The sequence below is a fragment of the Buteo buteo genome, chromosome 19 (assembly GCF_964188355.1).
Source record: "Buteo buteo chromosome 19, bButBut1.hap1.1, whole genome shotgun sequence".
Lineage (NCBI taxonomy): Eukaryota > Metazoa > Chordata > Aves > Accipitriformes > Accipitridae > Buteo > Buteo buteo.
In genome coordinates, this window is record NC_134189.1 from 21900213 (window position 1) to 21912938 (window position 12726).

At 42.3% G+C, this 12726-nt stretch overlaps 1 protein-coding gene and 1 long non-coding RNA gene across 3 annotated transcripts in view; one reads left to right on the forward strand and one right to left on the reverse strand.

Moving 5' to 3' along the window:
- Positions 1-1537, reverse strand: part of LOC142042093 (uncharacterized) — a 25726-nt gene extending 24189 nt beyond the window's left edge. Inside the window, exon 1 of the long non-coding RNA XR_012653616.1 lies at positions 10-1537. This is a non-coding gene — a long non-coding RNA (uncharacterized LOC142042093). The remainder of the gene's footprint in view (positions 1-9) is intronic.
- Positions 79-9872, forward strand: LOC142042092 (natural killer cells antigen CD94-like). Of its 2 annotated transcripts, XM_075051610.1 has the most exons (7): positions 79-105; positions 1443-1721; positions 4052-4150; positions 5950-6036; positions 6311-6465; positions 8226-8338; positions 8696-9872. In XM_075051610.1, the coding sequence occupies exons 2-7, from the start codon at positions 1499-1501 to the stop codon at positions 8814-8816; spliced, it is 798 nt and encodes a 265-aa protein (XP_074907711.1). In that variant the 5' UTR covers positions 79-105; positions 1443-1498; the 3' UTR covers positions 8817-9872. The 2 variants fall into 2 exon arrangements, with proteins under 2 accessions (XP_074907711.1, XP_074907713.1); XM_075051612.1 differs by lacking the exon at positions 4052-4150.
- Positions 9873-12726: the final 2854 nt, after the last annotated feature.

Genomic DNA, 12726 nt, shown 5'->3' on the forward strand with positions numbered 1-12726 from the left:
AAATTTTACCTGCCCTGGATCCTTAGAAGAGCAGAGAGTGTGATGATGAAGCCCCACCTTACTGCTTTTGTTACTTCTGTTCTTGCAGCAGAATCTGATTACAAGGTGACTCCAAAAAAAAAAAAAAAAAAAAAAAAAGTGATATAATTAACAGACTGCTTATTGAATTCATAGCTACCAAAATAATACAAGAAAATGACTTTACTTCCTGTTTTCTCTCCAGAAGTAAAATTACATTGGAGAAAAGTTTCCTCAAAGGCGATTCATTACATGCTTGAAAAGTTGTTGCTAAGACTGAAAAGGTTACTGTCAGGAAAACCTGTAACAAAATTCAGTAGCATAGACACACTTGACTCCCAGTTATCTGCAGAAAACCCCTTTTTACACTAACGTGCCAATATACAGTTTTTAGGCCCGACAGACAAGTATTTTTGCACCATATTTAGCATGAGGTTTTTATGAGGATATTACGAATACACAGTGACTGCTACTCCTTCTGTGCCTCTCTGGAACAAAACTGACTGTAAGCACCCTTTACTCCCAACTTTTCCATCATGCCTCTTCTTTGCATACAGGTAAGATACAAAGCAAGAAATACATGCAGCCAGAGATATTTCTGCTCTGAAAAAACCTATCATCTGCACTGCAAGGCAGGAAGGGTAGCCCACTCATTATAGTGTGTTTCCAGTCTGTTGATGCTATTTTGCAAATGGGAGACTCTGAACTTTACACACAAGAGCCCCAACAGCGACCACAGAAATTCCTCTCTCGCAATTTCCTACTGGCTGACCCTGTCACGATGTGACTCATCATGTCTGGGCAAGTGCTCCGTCAAGGAGAATTGGTCATTGAAGCTGTTTAAGACCTACGGCTCAGCGCTGGAGCAAGGCACTGCAGAGAGCTGGAGATGGAGGATGGATAAGGCACTTTTGCAGAGTGCCTTCTGCGTACGGTGCAGCAGCAGAGAGGTCCGCAGCGTAGTCTGGTCTTCCTCTGACACAGGCTGAGCGGTCATGGGAATCCTGCCGAGTTCCTGCCCTCACCATCCTGTCAGCTCAGCTTTTCCCATTATAGCATTTAATCCAGTGAATTTTTGTAAAATAATTTCATTTTTCATTTATTTCATAACAGTGGAAATGCAGCCTATTGCTTTCCATGCAGCTGTTGTGTTGTACTTGGGCCCTGACACATGAACAGATATCTCTCATACTTTAACTCGAAATAGCAACTATTTCTAGAGCATCTTATTTTAAGGAGGTATAAAATCCTGATGTTTGCTATATTTACAGAGTCAGATCAGGTGGATAGTTAAACGAAACAGTCTTAGGTTCCAGCCAGGAACTAAGACTCCCCATCTTCACATTCAGGAAGAAAAGACCCATCTTTGACAGTGCCACTTTAACTCTTTAATGTGCTTTCAATATGTTACACTTCTACTATAGCACAGTAATCAGAACAGAGCCGGCTTCCTCCGTGGTTTCACTGGAAATGCTGAAACATGAACCATTCTCATCGCCTCAGCATTGGTCTCGCTGCAGTGTGCCCCTACTCCCAAAGTACTGCTATTGCAGGAAAGAAGTGTGACGAGCTGGAGATGGAGGATGAGGAAGGCTACACCGCTTTAAATTTACGACCCTCAGCTTCAGTTATTACTCCTGGATATTCGAGCAGAAACAAATGTTCTGCATTTAAGGCTCCAGCCAGTTGTGTTGCAACAGACAGTAAGTACAGATGGAAATGAGCTTTTAAAACAGGGCATAACTTAAATTTGCATGTTCATGTGGATTGCTTTAGAAATCTTCTAAACTTTGTAATATATTCTTAGATAAATGTTCATAGAAACAGCAGAAAGAATAATCATAAGGGAGTCTTGTGTGCTATTGTTTATGATCACAGATGATATTTTTTCTGAAGTCTATCTTTACTCCAATTATTTTTTCCATTTACTTCAACATAGAAGACAAATTCTACCTTTCTATGGATTTTTTTTCATTTTGGTAGGAGTCATTTATTACAGCAGGGCACTATAAGAGAGGAAGGCACTATAGTTTTATCAGATAATGCAGGCCTTGGAAATGGAAGTAATTTCCTCAGCTATGCGGAGTAGGAAGGTGCCGTGTTTATCAGTCTTAATAATGAATGTAAGCTCTGATAGGAGTATATATTTTTATTTTTTTAGACTCAAAGTTTTTCTATAAACAAGCTGAGTGTTAACTAAGGTAGTGGATTGTGCCCGTGGAATGCCAAAGATCATAAAATGATGACAGGAGTACTGTTGCTGCTGCTCATAAATTCACCACGTGGCTTACGTGTGAAATAAATATAACTGCTGCTATTTGCAGGTTGAGTAGAGTAGACAAAGACTAAATCAACACCATTCTGGTGCTGTCTGGGAAAGACCCGGGGCTATGCATTGAGAATGACTGCCTGAAAAGGAGGATGGAGGATAAGCTGTTGAGAAGCAGCAGCCAGAAACCCAAGGATAAAATATTAGAGAGGGCGATCTAGGGGCAGAGCTTCCAAGAAAAAAAAACACGTTGGTAAGCGCAGAAAACTCTTAAAATGGCCTTTTGATGTGCACAGAGAACATGTAAAGTAGATGATAGTCTTAGGACCAAATTAGGTTGGGAGGGACCTCTGTAGTTCATCTTTTCCAATCTTTTGCTCAAAAGGGCTAGCTCTAAAGTCTGATCAAGTTGCCCAGGGCCTTGTCCACTTGTGTTTTGGAAATCTCCAGGGATGGAGATCTCACAGCCTCTCTGGGCACTTGTTGAGTGCTGAAGGGGAAGAATTTTTTGCCTCACATCTAATTGGAAGTTTCCCTGATGCAACTTGTGACTGTTGTACCGTGTCCTTTCGCCGTGCCTCTCTGAGAAGAGTCTGGCTCTGTCGATAAAGCCCTTTTAGGTAGTGGAGGACTGAAATTAGGTCCTCCCTTAGCCTCCTCTTCTCCAGCTAAACAAACCTAGGTCCTTCAGCCTCTCTGTAGGTTCCTGACCAACTCAGCATTCCTCTGCTGGACTCTCTGCAGTTAGCTGAAAAATCTCTGGAACTGGGAAGCTCAGCACTGGTGCATGGAGTTGTACTGTTACAGGTGCCGGACTTCACCTTTGCCTTTGTTGAGCTGTTGCACTTACAGCTCATTCCTAGGATTTTTAGGTCCCTGTAAAAGGAAGCCCTAACCTCTGGCATATCAGTCACTACCCCAATGTGGTGTCACCTGCAGTCTCTTGTAATTACCTTGACTGGTGAGGGTTAGGGTCCTCTCCCTTAACTTTGGCTATGTAGGTTTTAGTTGCCAAGTCTATCTGGACTTCTGGGCACCTCTGGAGGGTGTTTCTTCTCACCTAACAAAAGGTTAGTTACCTGGAGGTTCTTGCTCCCATGCACTGGAATCCAGTAAAATCCTTGACGTGCGTAGTACTTTTCAATTAACCTGAACAATCTAGACTAGATATGAAAGGGTATTACAGAAAATTGCAGAGAATTGCTTCCCAAAAGGGAAAAATGCATCTATATATATAAGAAAAGATTTTAAACAGGAGATAGTCAGCTGTAAAATTCCAGAGAACTGTATTCCTGATTAGACATTGAACCACAATGGAAACTCAAAGAAAGAGCCTGAAGAAAGATGCACAGTTTAATGTTCAAACGTTGCAATCATTTAGAAATGCCAAACACAGTTTTCAGAAGTAATTATCCAAAATTAGATGGTAATTTTTCCTTTTCAAGGTAGAGAAGCCTTAGAGATTGTTTAATTATTTCCAAGACTGTGGGAATAGCAAAATCTAATCTGTTTACATGTCTCATGAGAAGAAGTTTTACTCTAAAACACTAGAGCCTCAGTTAATAAATATTCTCGGTGGATAGATACTTTCTTAAAATGACTACAGGAAATTCAGAACATTGATAACAAAAACTGCAGTAAGAAAAAAAGAGGCACTGCAGAAGGGATAAAAGTGAACTGGTGTTGTCAGAGAGGAGGTAATAGCACTGTGTGGTGAGGAGAGCTGCTATTTTTGTTGCTGAATGCGTTTTTTGTTTGTGCCAGGACCCTCTGCCTCAACTTCCATATGGCGGCCAGTGGCCTTTGCTTTCCTCGCCTTGAGCCTGGTGCTGCTGACGGGGCTGGTAACTCTGCTAGCCCTGTGTAAGTACTGTGGTGTCCTGAACTGCTGCTGTGGGATTGAATTCCACATGTACAGCTGCTTCTTCTCCCCCTGCAGACTGTCCCTGGTTTCCCTCTTCCCCCAGTGCAAGTAATCTGGCAAGAAGGGTCACAGTACAGCTCTCCCACAGAAGGGTCTGAGTGTCAACACATGTTGCGCAGGATCACTAATATCTGCACTTACAGTTACCTTAACCCTAAGGATTACACTAATCCTAATGCAAGACCTAAACCTAACTAACCCCAACACTAAAACTAACCCCTAACCTTAACCCTAACCTTAATGATCCTAACCCTAAAGATTTAATCCCTAACCCTATCCCTATCCCTAAGCATAAACTTAACCCCAACCCTAATCTTAAACCATAACTCTAATGCCTAATCCTAACCCTAATCATAATGACCTTAACCCTAACCCCAAGCTTAACACTAACCCTGTCATGGTTTAACCCAGCCAGAAACTAAGCACTTACTCACTGCCCCCCCCCCCCCCCCCCAGTGGGATGGGGGAGAGAATCGAGGGAAAAAAGCAAAACTCATGGGTTGAGAGAAGAACAGTTTCGTATGACAGAAAGGAAGAAAATAATAATGATAATAATAACAATAATAAAATCACAATAAAAATACTAAAGAATTGGAATATCCAAAACAAGTGATGCACAATGCAATTGCTCACCACTCGCTGACTGATGCTCAGTTAGTTCCTGAGCAGCGATCCCCCCCCGGCCAGCTGCCCCCAGTTTATATACTGGGCATGATGTCCCATGGTATGGAATACACTTTTGGCCACTTTGGGTCAGATGCCCTGGCTGTGTCCCCTCCCAACTTCTTGTGCCCCTCCAGCCTTCTTGCTGGCTGGGCATCAGAAGCTGAAAAATCCTTGGCTTAGTCTAAACACAATTTAGTAACAACTGAAAACCTCAGTGTGTTATCAACATTCTTCTCATACTAAATCTAAAACATGGAACTGTAGCAGCTACTAGAAAGAAAATTAACTCTATCCCAGCCGAAACCAGGACAACCCTAACCCTTACCGCTGGCTAACCTTCACCCTAAACCTGACTCCAACCTCCAACCTTAACCCATTTCTGAAATGCTTCGTTTTCACAGCTAGAAGCCCAGCCCTTCAGCCACACTGTGTGGATTATGGTGCCCCCCTGTGACTGTTACCGGAATATTTCACAGTTCCCTCTTTTTCTTGGCTTGTAAACTTTTTGCAGGGAGGGCAGTCCTGGCATCAAAGCATTGTGACCGGTACATTTGCCCAACGATTACAGCAGATTTCTTCCATAGAAACATTTGCATTAACAACAAAAGTGATGCCACATTACATTTGGAAGCAGGGGCAGAGACACCCCAGCTTCTTTTTGGCAGGAGGGGAGCAGTTGCAAGTACCCAGGACGAACACTCAGGGTGGCCCCTGGCATCACAGAAATGTTAGTTCAAAGGCAATTCTTCAGGTTTCTAGTCTGACATCCACCCTTTCCTCCCCACCATTCAAAGCTGGACTACCACCAATCCCAGAGAAACTCATCTGTAGCTTTGTCCAGATGACTTTTGAAAATCTTTAAGGGCGGAGATGCCCCCAGCTTCCCAGGTGACATTTTCAGGTGCTGCACAATCCTCCAGGTGAAGAAAATGCAGATGATGTACACACAATGGTGGACATACAAATGAAGTAGACAGAAAATAAAAGAATGTCGAAAACTACAGCTTAAAGCTACAATTAAAACTACAAATTTTTGAAAACAGTCTTTGAAAAGCACTTTCATGCCCTTCAGTTTTTCAGGTTTCCAAGGATCCTGAGGAAGGAAAGAAGCTGCAGGAAATGAGGGAAGCGTTGTGTTTTGAAGGGAAGGAGAAGAATGGTAAATGTGGTTGTGATGTAAATAAACACAAATCACCCCCTTTTCAGAGCACATTGACTGAGAGACTATAAAACCGGGGGGAAAAACGCAGGATCTCTTAGTTTCCATTTTTAACTGTGGTAGTATTTGAGATGTGGATATGTGTGCACTAACACGCAGAACAACTTGTCAGCCTAGCTGACGCGTGGCTACCCTTCATCTGTTCTCAGTCAAGCCAGTAGCTAAAGCCCCTGTGTTCCTCGCAGGTCTGCATAATACTCTTTCTGATTTCTAGAAACAAAATGTGCTCTCTGTCCAGCAAGCTGGCAAAACAGTGGAGCTGACAACTGCTTCTACATTTCAAAGCAGAAGAAAACATGGAAGCAAAGCCAGGAGTTCTGTTCCTCAAGAAACTCCACTCTTCTTGTGCTAAAAGACAAAGCAAAGATGGTACAGTCTTAACCTCATGCATTTCTTTATGTCACATTTTTTAACTTCCAGCGATTTTGCAGGCAGAAAATAGTTTGGTTGTTTACAGTACATTTATTTAAATTTCTCTAGGTCAAGCAGCCTTCCTGCAAGTAACAAGATTGTCACAACCTGCAACACTTTCTAAATTGTGTGCTGTGAGAAATAGTGAAATTATGAGAAATAGAGTAAACCATTGTATAAAATACCTTAATTAGCTAATACTTAGGCTTTCACAGAGAAACCAAATTGCATAGTATCAGCATGGAGGAGAGACCCAGCACACAGAATGCATGCTTTCATTATCCCTTTCCACAAGTTTTACTTACTAATTTGGGGGGTTTTTGCTGACTAATGAAAAATCTGTAATTTCCTGTCAAGACCATATTTTCCCCTTTTTTACACATGTATCTGGGAACCTCTTTTTCAACAGCTATTAAGCTTATACAAAGCCCAAATATTCTCATTTTCTTTTTGCTACATACAACTTTTAAAAGGAAACAAGCTTCCCTGGAAAACTCTTCTTTTTGCAGATGAAGTTAGTTTCAGATGGGGGTTCTCAACTCTTTTAAGGCATAAAGGCTGGCCTTTTGGATTTTTTTTTTAAGTGAAAATCAAATGGGTAGAGACAAAATAGAAAGTGGAGAGACGGTTTATTATTGAGTTTCGCAGCATCCTGAGGTCAGAATCATGGTTCACACTGTTGGGAGACACCTGAATGCCACACCTTCAATGCTGAGTTCAAGAGACGACTTTGGTATGCTATATAAATCCCTGGGTAGTTTGGTTTCAGATGTCTGGATGCTTGCTGTTTCTCCCGTATTTGGTATATGCAGCTGCAGCCAGACTGACGCCAGAGCAGTTTAAGCCAACTGTGGATTTAAATTTTGGATGAGTCTCTAAACACGCTACTGAGCAGCAGTAAAGTATCTGGAGGATCTGAACAGGCTAAGATGCTGAGGAACCTCTTAGGTAGCACTTAGACACCTAGCAAAGGATTCAGGTGCCTAAGCATAGGTTCCCGGGGCAATGTGAGATGCCCGGGGGTATTCTCTTCGACCTCCAAACAGTGCCTTAGGAGGGCAGAGCTCTCCCACAGGTTCTGGGTCTTGTCTGTCAGCCCTATGTGAAGACCTCAGACAGGGTGGAGAATCTCAGAAGGTGCTAGAGGCCTGAACTGGGCCGACAGGCTCTGCCCTCTGAGCTGGGATTCGTATCACCTAACTTCAGGCATCTACAGTGTCAGCAGTCTGCAACTTCAGCGCTGCTTCCTTCGGCTCCATTACAACCAGCGGGAGATCTGGCCAGTACAGTCACTACTCAGTGGCACTCCCGTCGGGTGAAATGAATTACTCCTCAGGCTCCACTGGATCTGCTGACTCTAACTGGGGCTTAAACAGTGCTCCCACATCTATCCATAAACTGCAGATATCTAAAGGCAGTGTCAATACCTAAATGCAGACCAGATAAAGGTGCTTTCCCCCACCACCACCTTTGAAAAAGCAGTGTTTTTGCAGATCCAGGGTACATTTGACTTGTGGCAATTCAATAAACATTGGTATTTGAATGATCCTATAATCAGAGCAGTCAGCACTGCCTCATGGAAAAAAAGCTTGGACATGGTACTCTCCTATTGAGCAAGAGCTGTCTCTTTTGGTTACAGAGCCTTCACAGCTGGAAGATACAGGAACGTGAATCTGATTTTTGAAATACTGTTGTGATGATTTTTCCCATACCTGCAGGTTTCTCTGCCACAGGATTCACAGTTTTACTGGGTTGGATTATCATACGTATCTGAAAAGGGTGGCTGGTACTGGGAGGATGGAACAACTTTTTCCAAACAAGCGACAAACTGGTAAGCCTTCATAACATAGGACCAGTGTGGTTGTATCTGATGGGCCCCAGTAAATTATATGAAACTTGTGCTTCCCTTACTTTCCCATGTTTGTCATATGTGCAATGACAAAAGAGCATGGAGATCACAGAATCTTCTATGGAGCTCCGAATTTGTGTCCTGTATAAGGAACAATGGGTGGCAAAGTACAGCTCGATCAAATGCACCAGAATCAAAAGGACCTAGCTCAAATAAATTAGCTCCAAGGGGAAAATAACTCTACATGCCAGTGGCAAATAAGTATGATTACATATGGTCCAAATATAGATCACACAATGTCACTGGGACATCATTAAGCCGTATCTTTTAATTTCCTAGGGTAATGTTATATGAAAACATCTTCTGTGCCTCCTTATATGGACGGATTATTTATGCCAGCAACTCCTGTTCAACAAAGCAATTCTGGATATGTGAGAAACTGGCTATTCATTTTACCTGAAGAAGCATCACAAGAAAGGATGTGGAATCTGTCACTGTGAGATACCAACTTTGGGAACTGGGAGTTTAAAATATATTTTTATTTTTGTTTGTTTATCATGCAGTTTTCTCAGAATGGTGATTCAAATGGACAGGTCATTAGAGACTAAATATTCTTCTTTGCCTGCATTTTCCCTCCCAGGCTCACAAATGAGAGAGAAGAAAAAACCTACAAAGCTAAAAACAGGCCTAGGAAGCAACTTGAAAGAATTAGCTACAGTCAAGCAACGATTCTTGAGTGACTCTCTAGGTTGAGAACCACACATTCTCGCAGATCTTTAGTCAGCATTTTACACTAACACCTGCCAGTCATAAACCAGTCCAACTACATCCTTGATGATTTTACTCACTGAGTTACTGTACACACTAACTACCATCCACCCATAATCCTCTTCTAGACCAGTTTGCCTGGGCATGCCTTCTTTCCTAAATCTGTTCTTCCAGCTGTAACTCTGTTTGAGCTATAGGGATACAGAAAGAACGCAAGGCTCTATTATTCCATAAAATTCTTTTCACATATGCATTAATATTTCTCGAAACAAAAGGACATTTTTTTAGAAGACTACAGGGAATCCCTGGAAGCAATCTTTGTGAAAACTAGAGTCAAATGTCATGGTTGGATTAAAACATTACCTGAATAACTTCAGTGCTACCAAAACATTTATTGCTATACATATAGCAGGGAGGATAATAATTACATGCTCCATTCAGAGCTGCACACAATCAGTACTCAAACTGATGCACAATCCATTGCCACAAACCTTACCTGAGCTCTTGTATTATATCTACACTGTTTGGGATCTCTGGAGCCCAAGGTACACACTATGCACCATGTGTTATTAAAGCACTTGTCATACTTCTTGAAAGAAAATGATGCCTCCTCTTTTCTGGGTGGAGTTTCATTGCATGAGTTCTTTGAAGTTTTGTATGTCAGCATCAGTTTTGTGTTATGTATGCATATATCGCTTGTATATATATCTTGTATCTATGTGTATATGCCTTAGTATTTGGAGACTTTCCTCAAAATAAATGAAATAATAATAATATGTCTTTAATATTCAATACTTCCTTGGAAAATATTCTCAAAGACTGAAGCAGTTCCTTGGTAAAAAAAATGAACCCCTTTTCCTAATGTGCCAAAAGACATTTGTGAACTGAATAAATTCACTATACTCAGTAGAGCCAAGTCCTAATTTATGGGCACAAGTACCAGCTAAACTACCTAGAATTCCTTACTATTGCAGTGGGAAGTGCAAGGTACAGTGCAAGTAAGGTACAATGTTTCATCTGCTTCAACCCATTCAACTTGAAAAAAATAATTCACAGCAGACATCTAAGCTGCCACATTTTACCCCTTTTTCTTCCCATAAGCTAACTCTTTATTTTTTTTTCTAGCAATCTGCTATACATCTTTGTTTGATGGCTGTGGTGTGAAAACAAATGTTAGCCTCTGGGTTTTCTGCTGGCTGCATGACTTTTTAAGGAGCATTCACTGTTACTGCAGGAAGGTCAGGTCAGTGGTGATAACTTCCAGGGTACATTTCTTTCATTTCTATGGCTGGATGATCTTTATAAACTATTTCCATACCTTCATATAGTAAAGTCCATTTGATCTCAGCCCAAATCTTGGCACCAGCAGCTTGGAAAGGGCTTTTCCCCTGTTAACAGTGACATATTTCTGAGGGAAGAATTTATAGTATCTAGTATTTTGAATTCAAGCAATCCATTATTTCATCCAGTCTGCTTTCTATCTCAGAGGCTGTCAAAGTTCTCCTGAATACGCACGTATGGAGCTCAAGACACAAGCTGCTCAGGGAGGTCTACTATCTCTGGGGATAGGGGAGGTCCACAATCTTACCATGGCACTGGGAAGTTCAGAGAAGCGGTTCATTTGAAGCACATTTTATATGGAAAATAAAACCTAGTATTGTATACTAAGTGTGAGAGTAAAGCCCTTGGTAAACCCTGAGACATCATAAATCTTGAAAGGTTTGGGAACTAAAGAGAAGTTGTTGGCTTCAATATCCCTTCAGACAGGACATGAACGGTGAAGAAGATGGGGTGAAATGAATAAAGGGGTGCATTGGGCGGAATAAGCCCTGCAGTGCCGTTCTGAAGTGGAAGGAGCATGACAGCTTCACGTTTTCCCGTCTACAACAGGATAACCAAGACAGTGAAATGGGAGGAGTGTAAATGTCAGCTGCTGGATAGGAAAAAGCAGAGTTCATGGATGTCAGAAAGGCAGGTTCAGAAATAAAAGAGTTGACCTAAACACACCAGATGCACAGTGCCTCTTCACATCCCCCATTACACTCTCTGCTCCAGGCCCTGCACCAAGTGCATCCTCTCTCTCTCCCAATGGCCTTCATCATCCTCGCTACAAGCACACCCGCTACCCTGGAGGGGGTTCAGGCTTGCCAATAGATGCCAGTGCTCCCAGGCTGAAACATACTGTCAGCAAGATGCTAAATAATATAGTGCCAATCTGTTCACAGACACTGTAGAAAGCAACAAAGAAAAATACTCCTTCCCTGTGAAGGTCAGCCAATTTACTAAAGAATTTGGTGCTCATCTGTCCCTGGATCTTCCTTCTCTGTTTGTTCTTTCTATTTCAAATCAGAATCTTAAAACATTTCACCACTATAATATCCTTCACTCATATGCTATTAAATCAGTAAGAGGTGACTAAAAGACTACAAGAAGGTGCCCAGGAGCACAGCCAGAACAACAGACATAGGACCATCTCTTTATCAGCAAGTGCCCCTTTCGAGCCCTCCATCTCGTCCCCATATTCATACTTACGCTCTGCCAGGGCTGACTGGAGCACTGCTAGAGGCAACTAACAGAAACTGTAGTAAGGGGAATCCCAGTTAGACACAAGGAGAACATTTTTCACGGTGGAGGTGGCCAAACATGGGAACGGGTATCCAGAGAAGCTGGGAGATCTCCATCCTTGGAGACCGTGTGAACTTGACCGGACAATTCCTTGAGCAACTTCATCAGAGTTCAAAGCTGCCCCAGCTTTGAACAGGAGGTTGAACCACAAGACTTCCAGAGGTTCCTTTCAAACAACAGCACTTGAGACAGAAGTCTTGAGACTTAAGACACCATGGTTCTACCATGAAATTTTTCTTGGGGGTGCCCAGACTCCTTGAGACAGGTCTCAGCTCTGGCTCATGCATCTCTAATGACAGGCTTCCAGTTACACAATCTCCCTGTCACCCTACAGACTCACATCGCTCTAAGCCTGCCTGGTCTTTCCCACAGTATCTTCTGTCCTTAACAGGATCTTCCAACTGGTATCATTTTGTCCATGGAGCATGGTCCTTCACTCTGTCCCTGCCTTCACTTGGTCAGGTTTTGTATTTGTTTTGTGTTAAATTAAATAAACCTCTACTCATCTGAAACATCTGAGGCAGCAGGTGAGGTGCACGCCTCTCAGAACCTTCTCTCTTGACATCACGACTTTAATACATCCTATGTTCTCCTGGTAGGGGAACTTCCAGAGGAAAAAGGCAAGACTGCACAGCACTGTGCAGAAGGGCCAGCAGGCTGTGAGCCAAGCTTTGCAAAAAGAAAAAGGGGCTCCTACTGTAGTTGGGTGGTGCAGAGAATTTGAATTACTAAAGAAAGTAGCATTCAGTCTGTTTCTCACTTTCTAAATTCTTCTCCCCAAGTTACAAGAAAGGGGAACAGATGATGTTATTTCAGGTGATCTACTATCGTCCCCTTGGGCGTTCTCCCCTAAAAATCATCGTGAGTCTTCCCTTCATACTCATAGGTCACAGAGTAATGGAAAGATTTGATTTGGAAGGGAACTCTGAAGTCCATCTGGTCCAAACTCCTGCTCAGCAGGTCTAATTTCAAAGCTA

Coding starts and splice junctions, on each gene's coding strand:
- LOC142042092 (XM_075051610.1), top strand. CDS start 1,499: ATGAACCATTCTCATCGCCTCAGCATTGGTCTCGCTGCAGTGTGCCCC. Junction 1,722..4,051: donor CAGTTGTGTTGCAACAGACA/GTAAGTACAGAT, acceptor TGTTTGTGCCAG/GACCCTCTGCCTCAACTTCC. Junction 6,466..8,225: donor TAAAAGACAAAGCAAAGATG/GTACAGTCTTAA, acceptor CCATACCTGCAG/GTTTCTCTGCCACAGGATTC.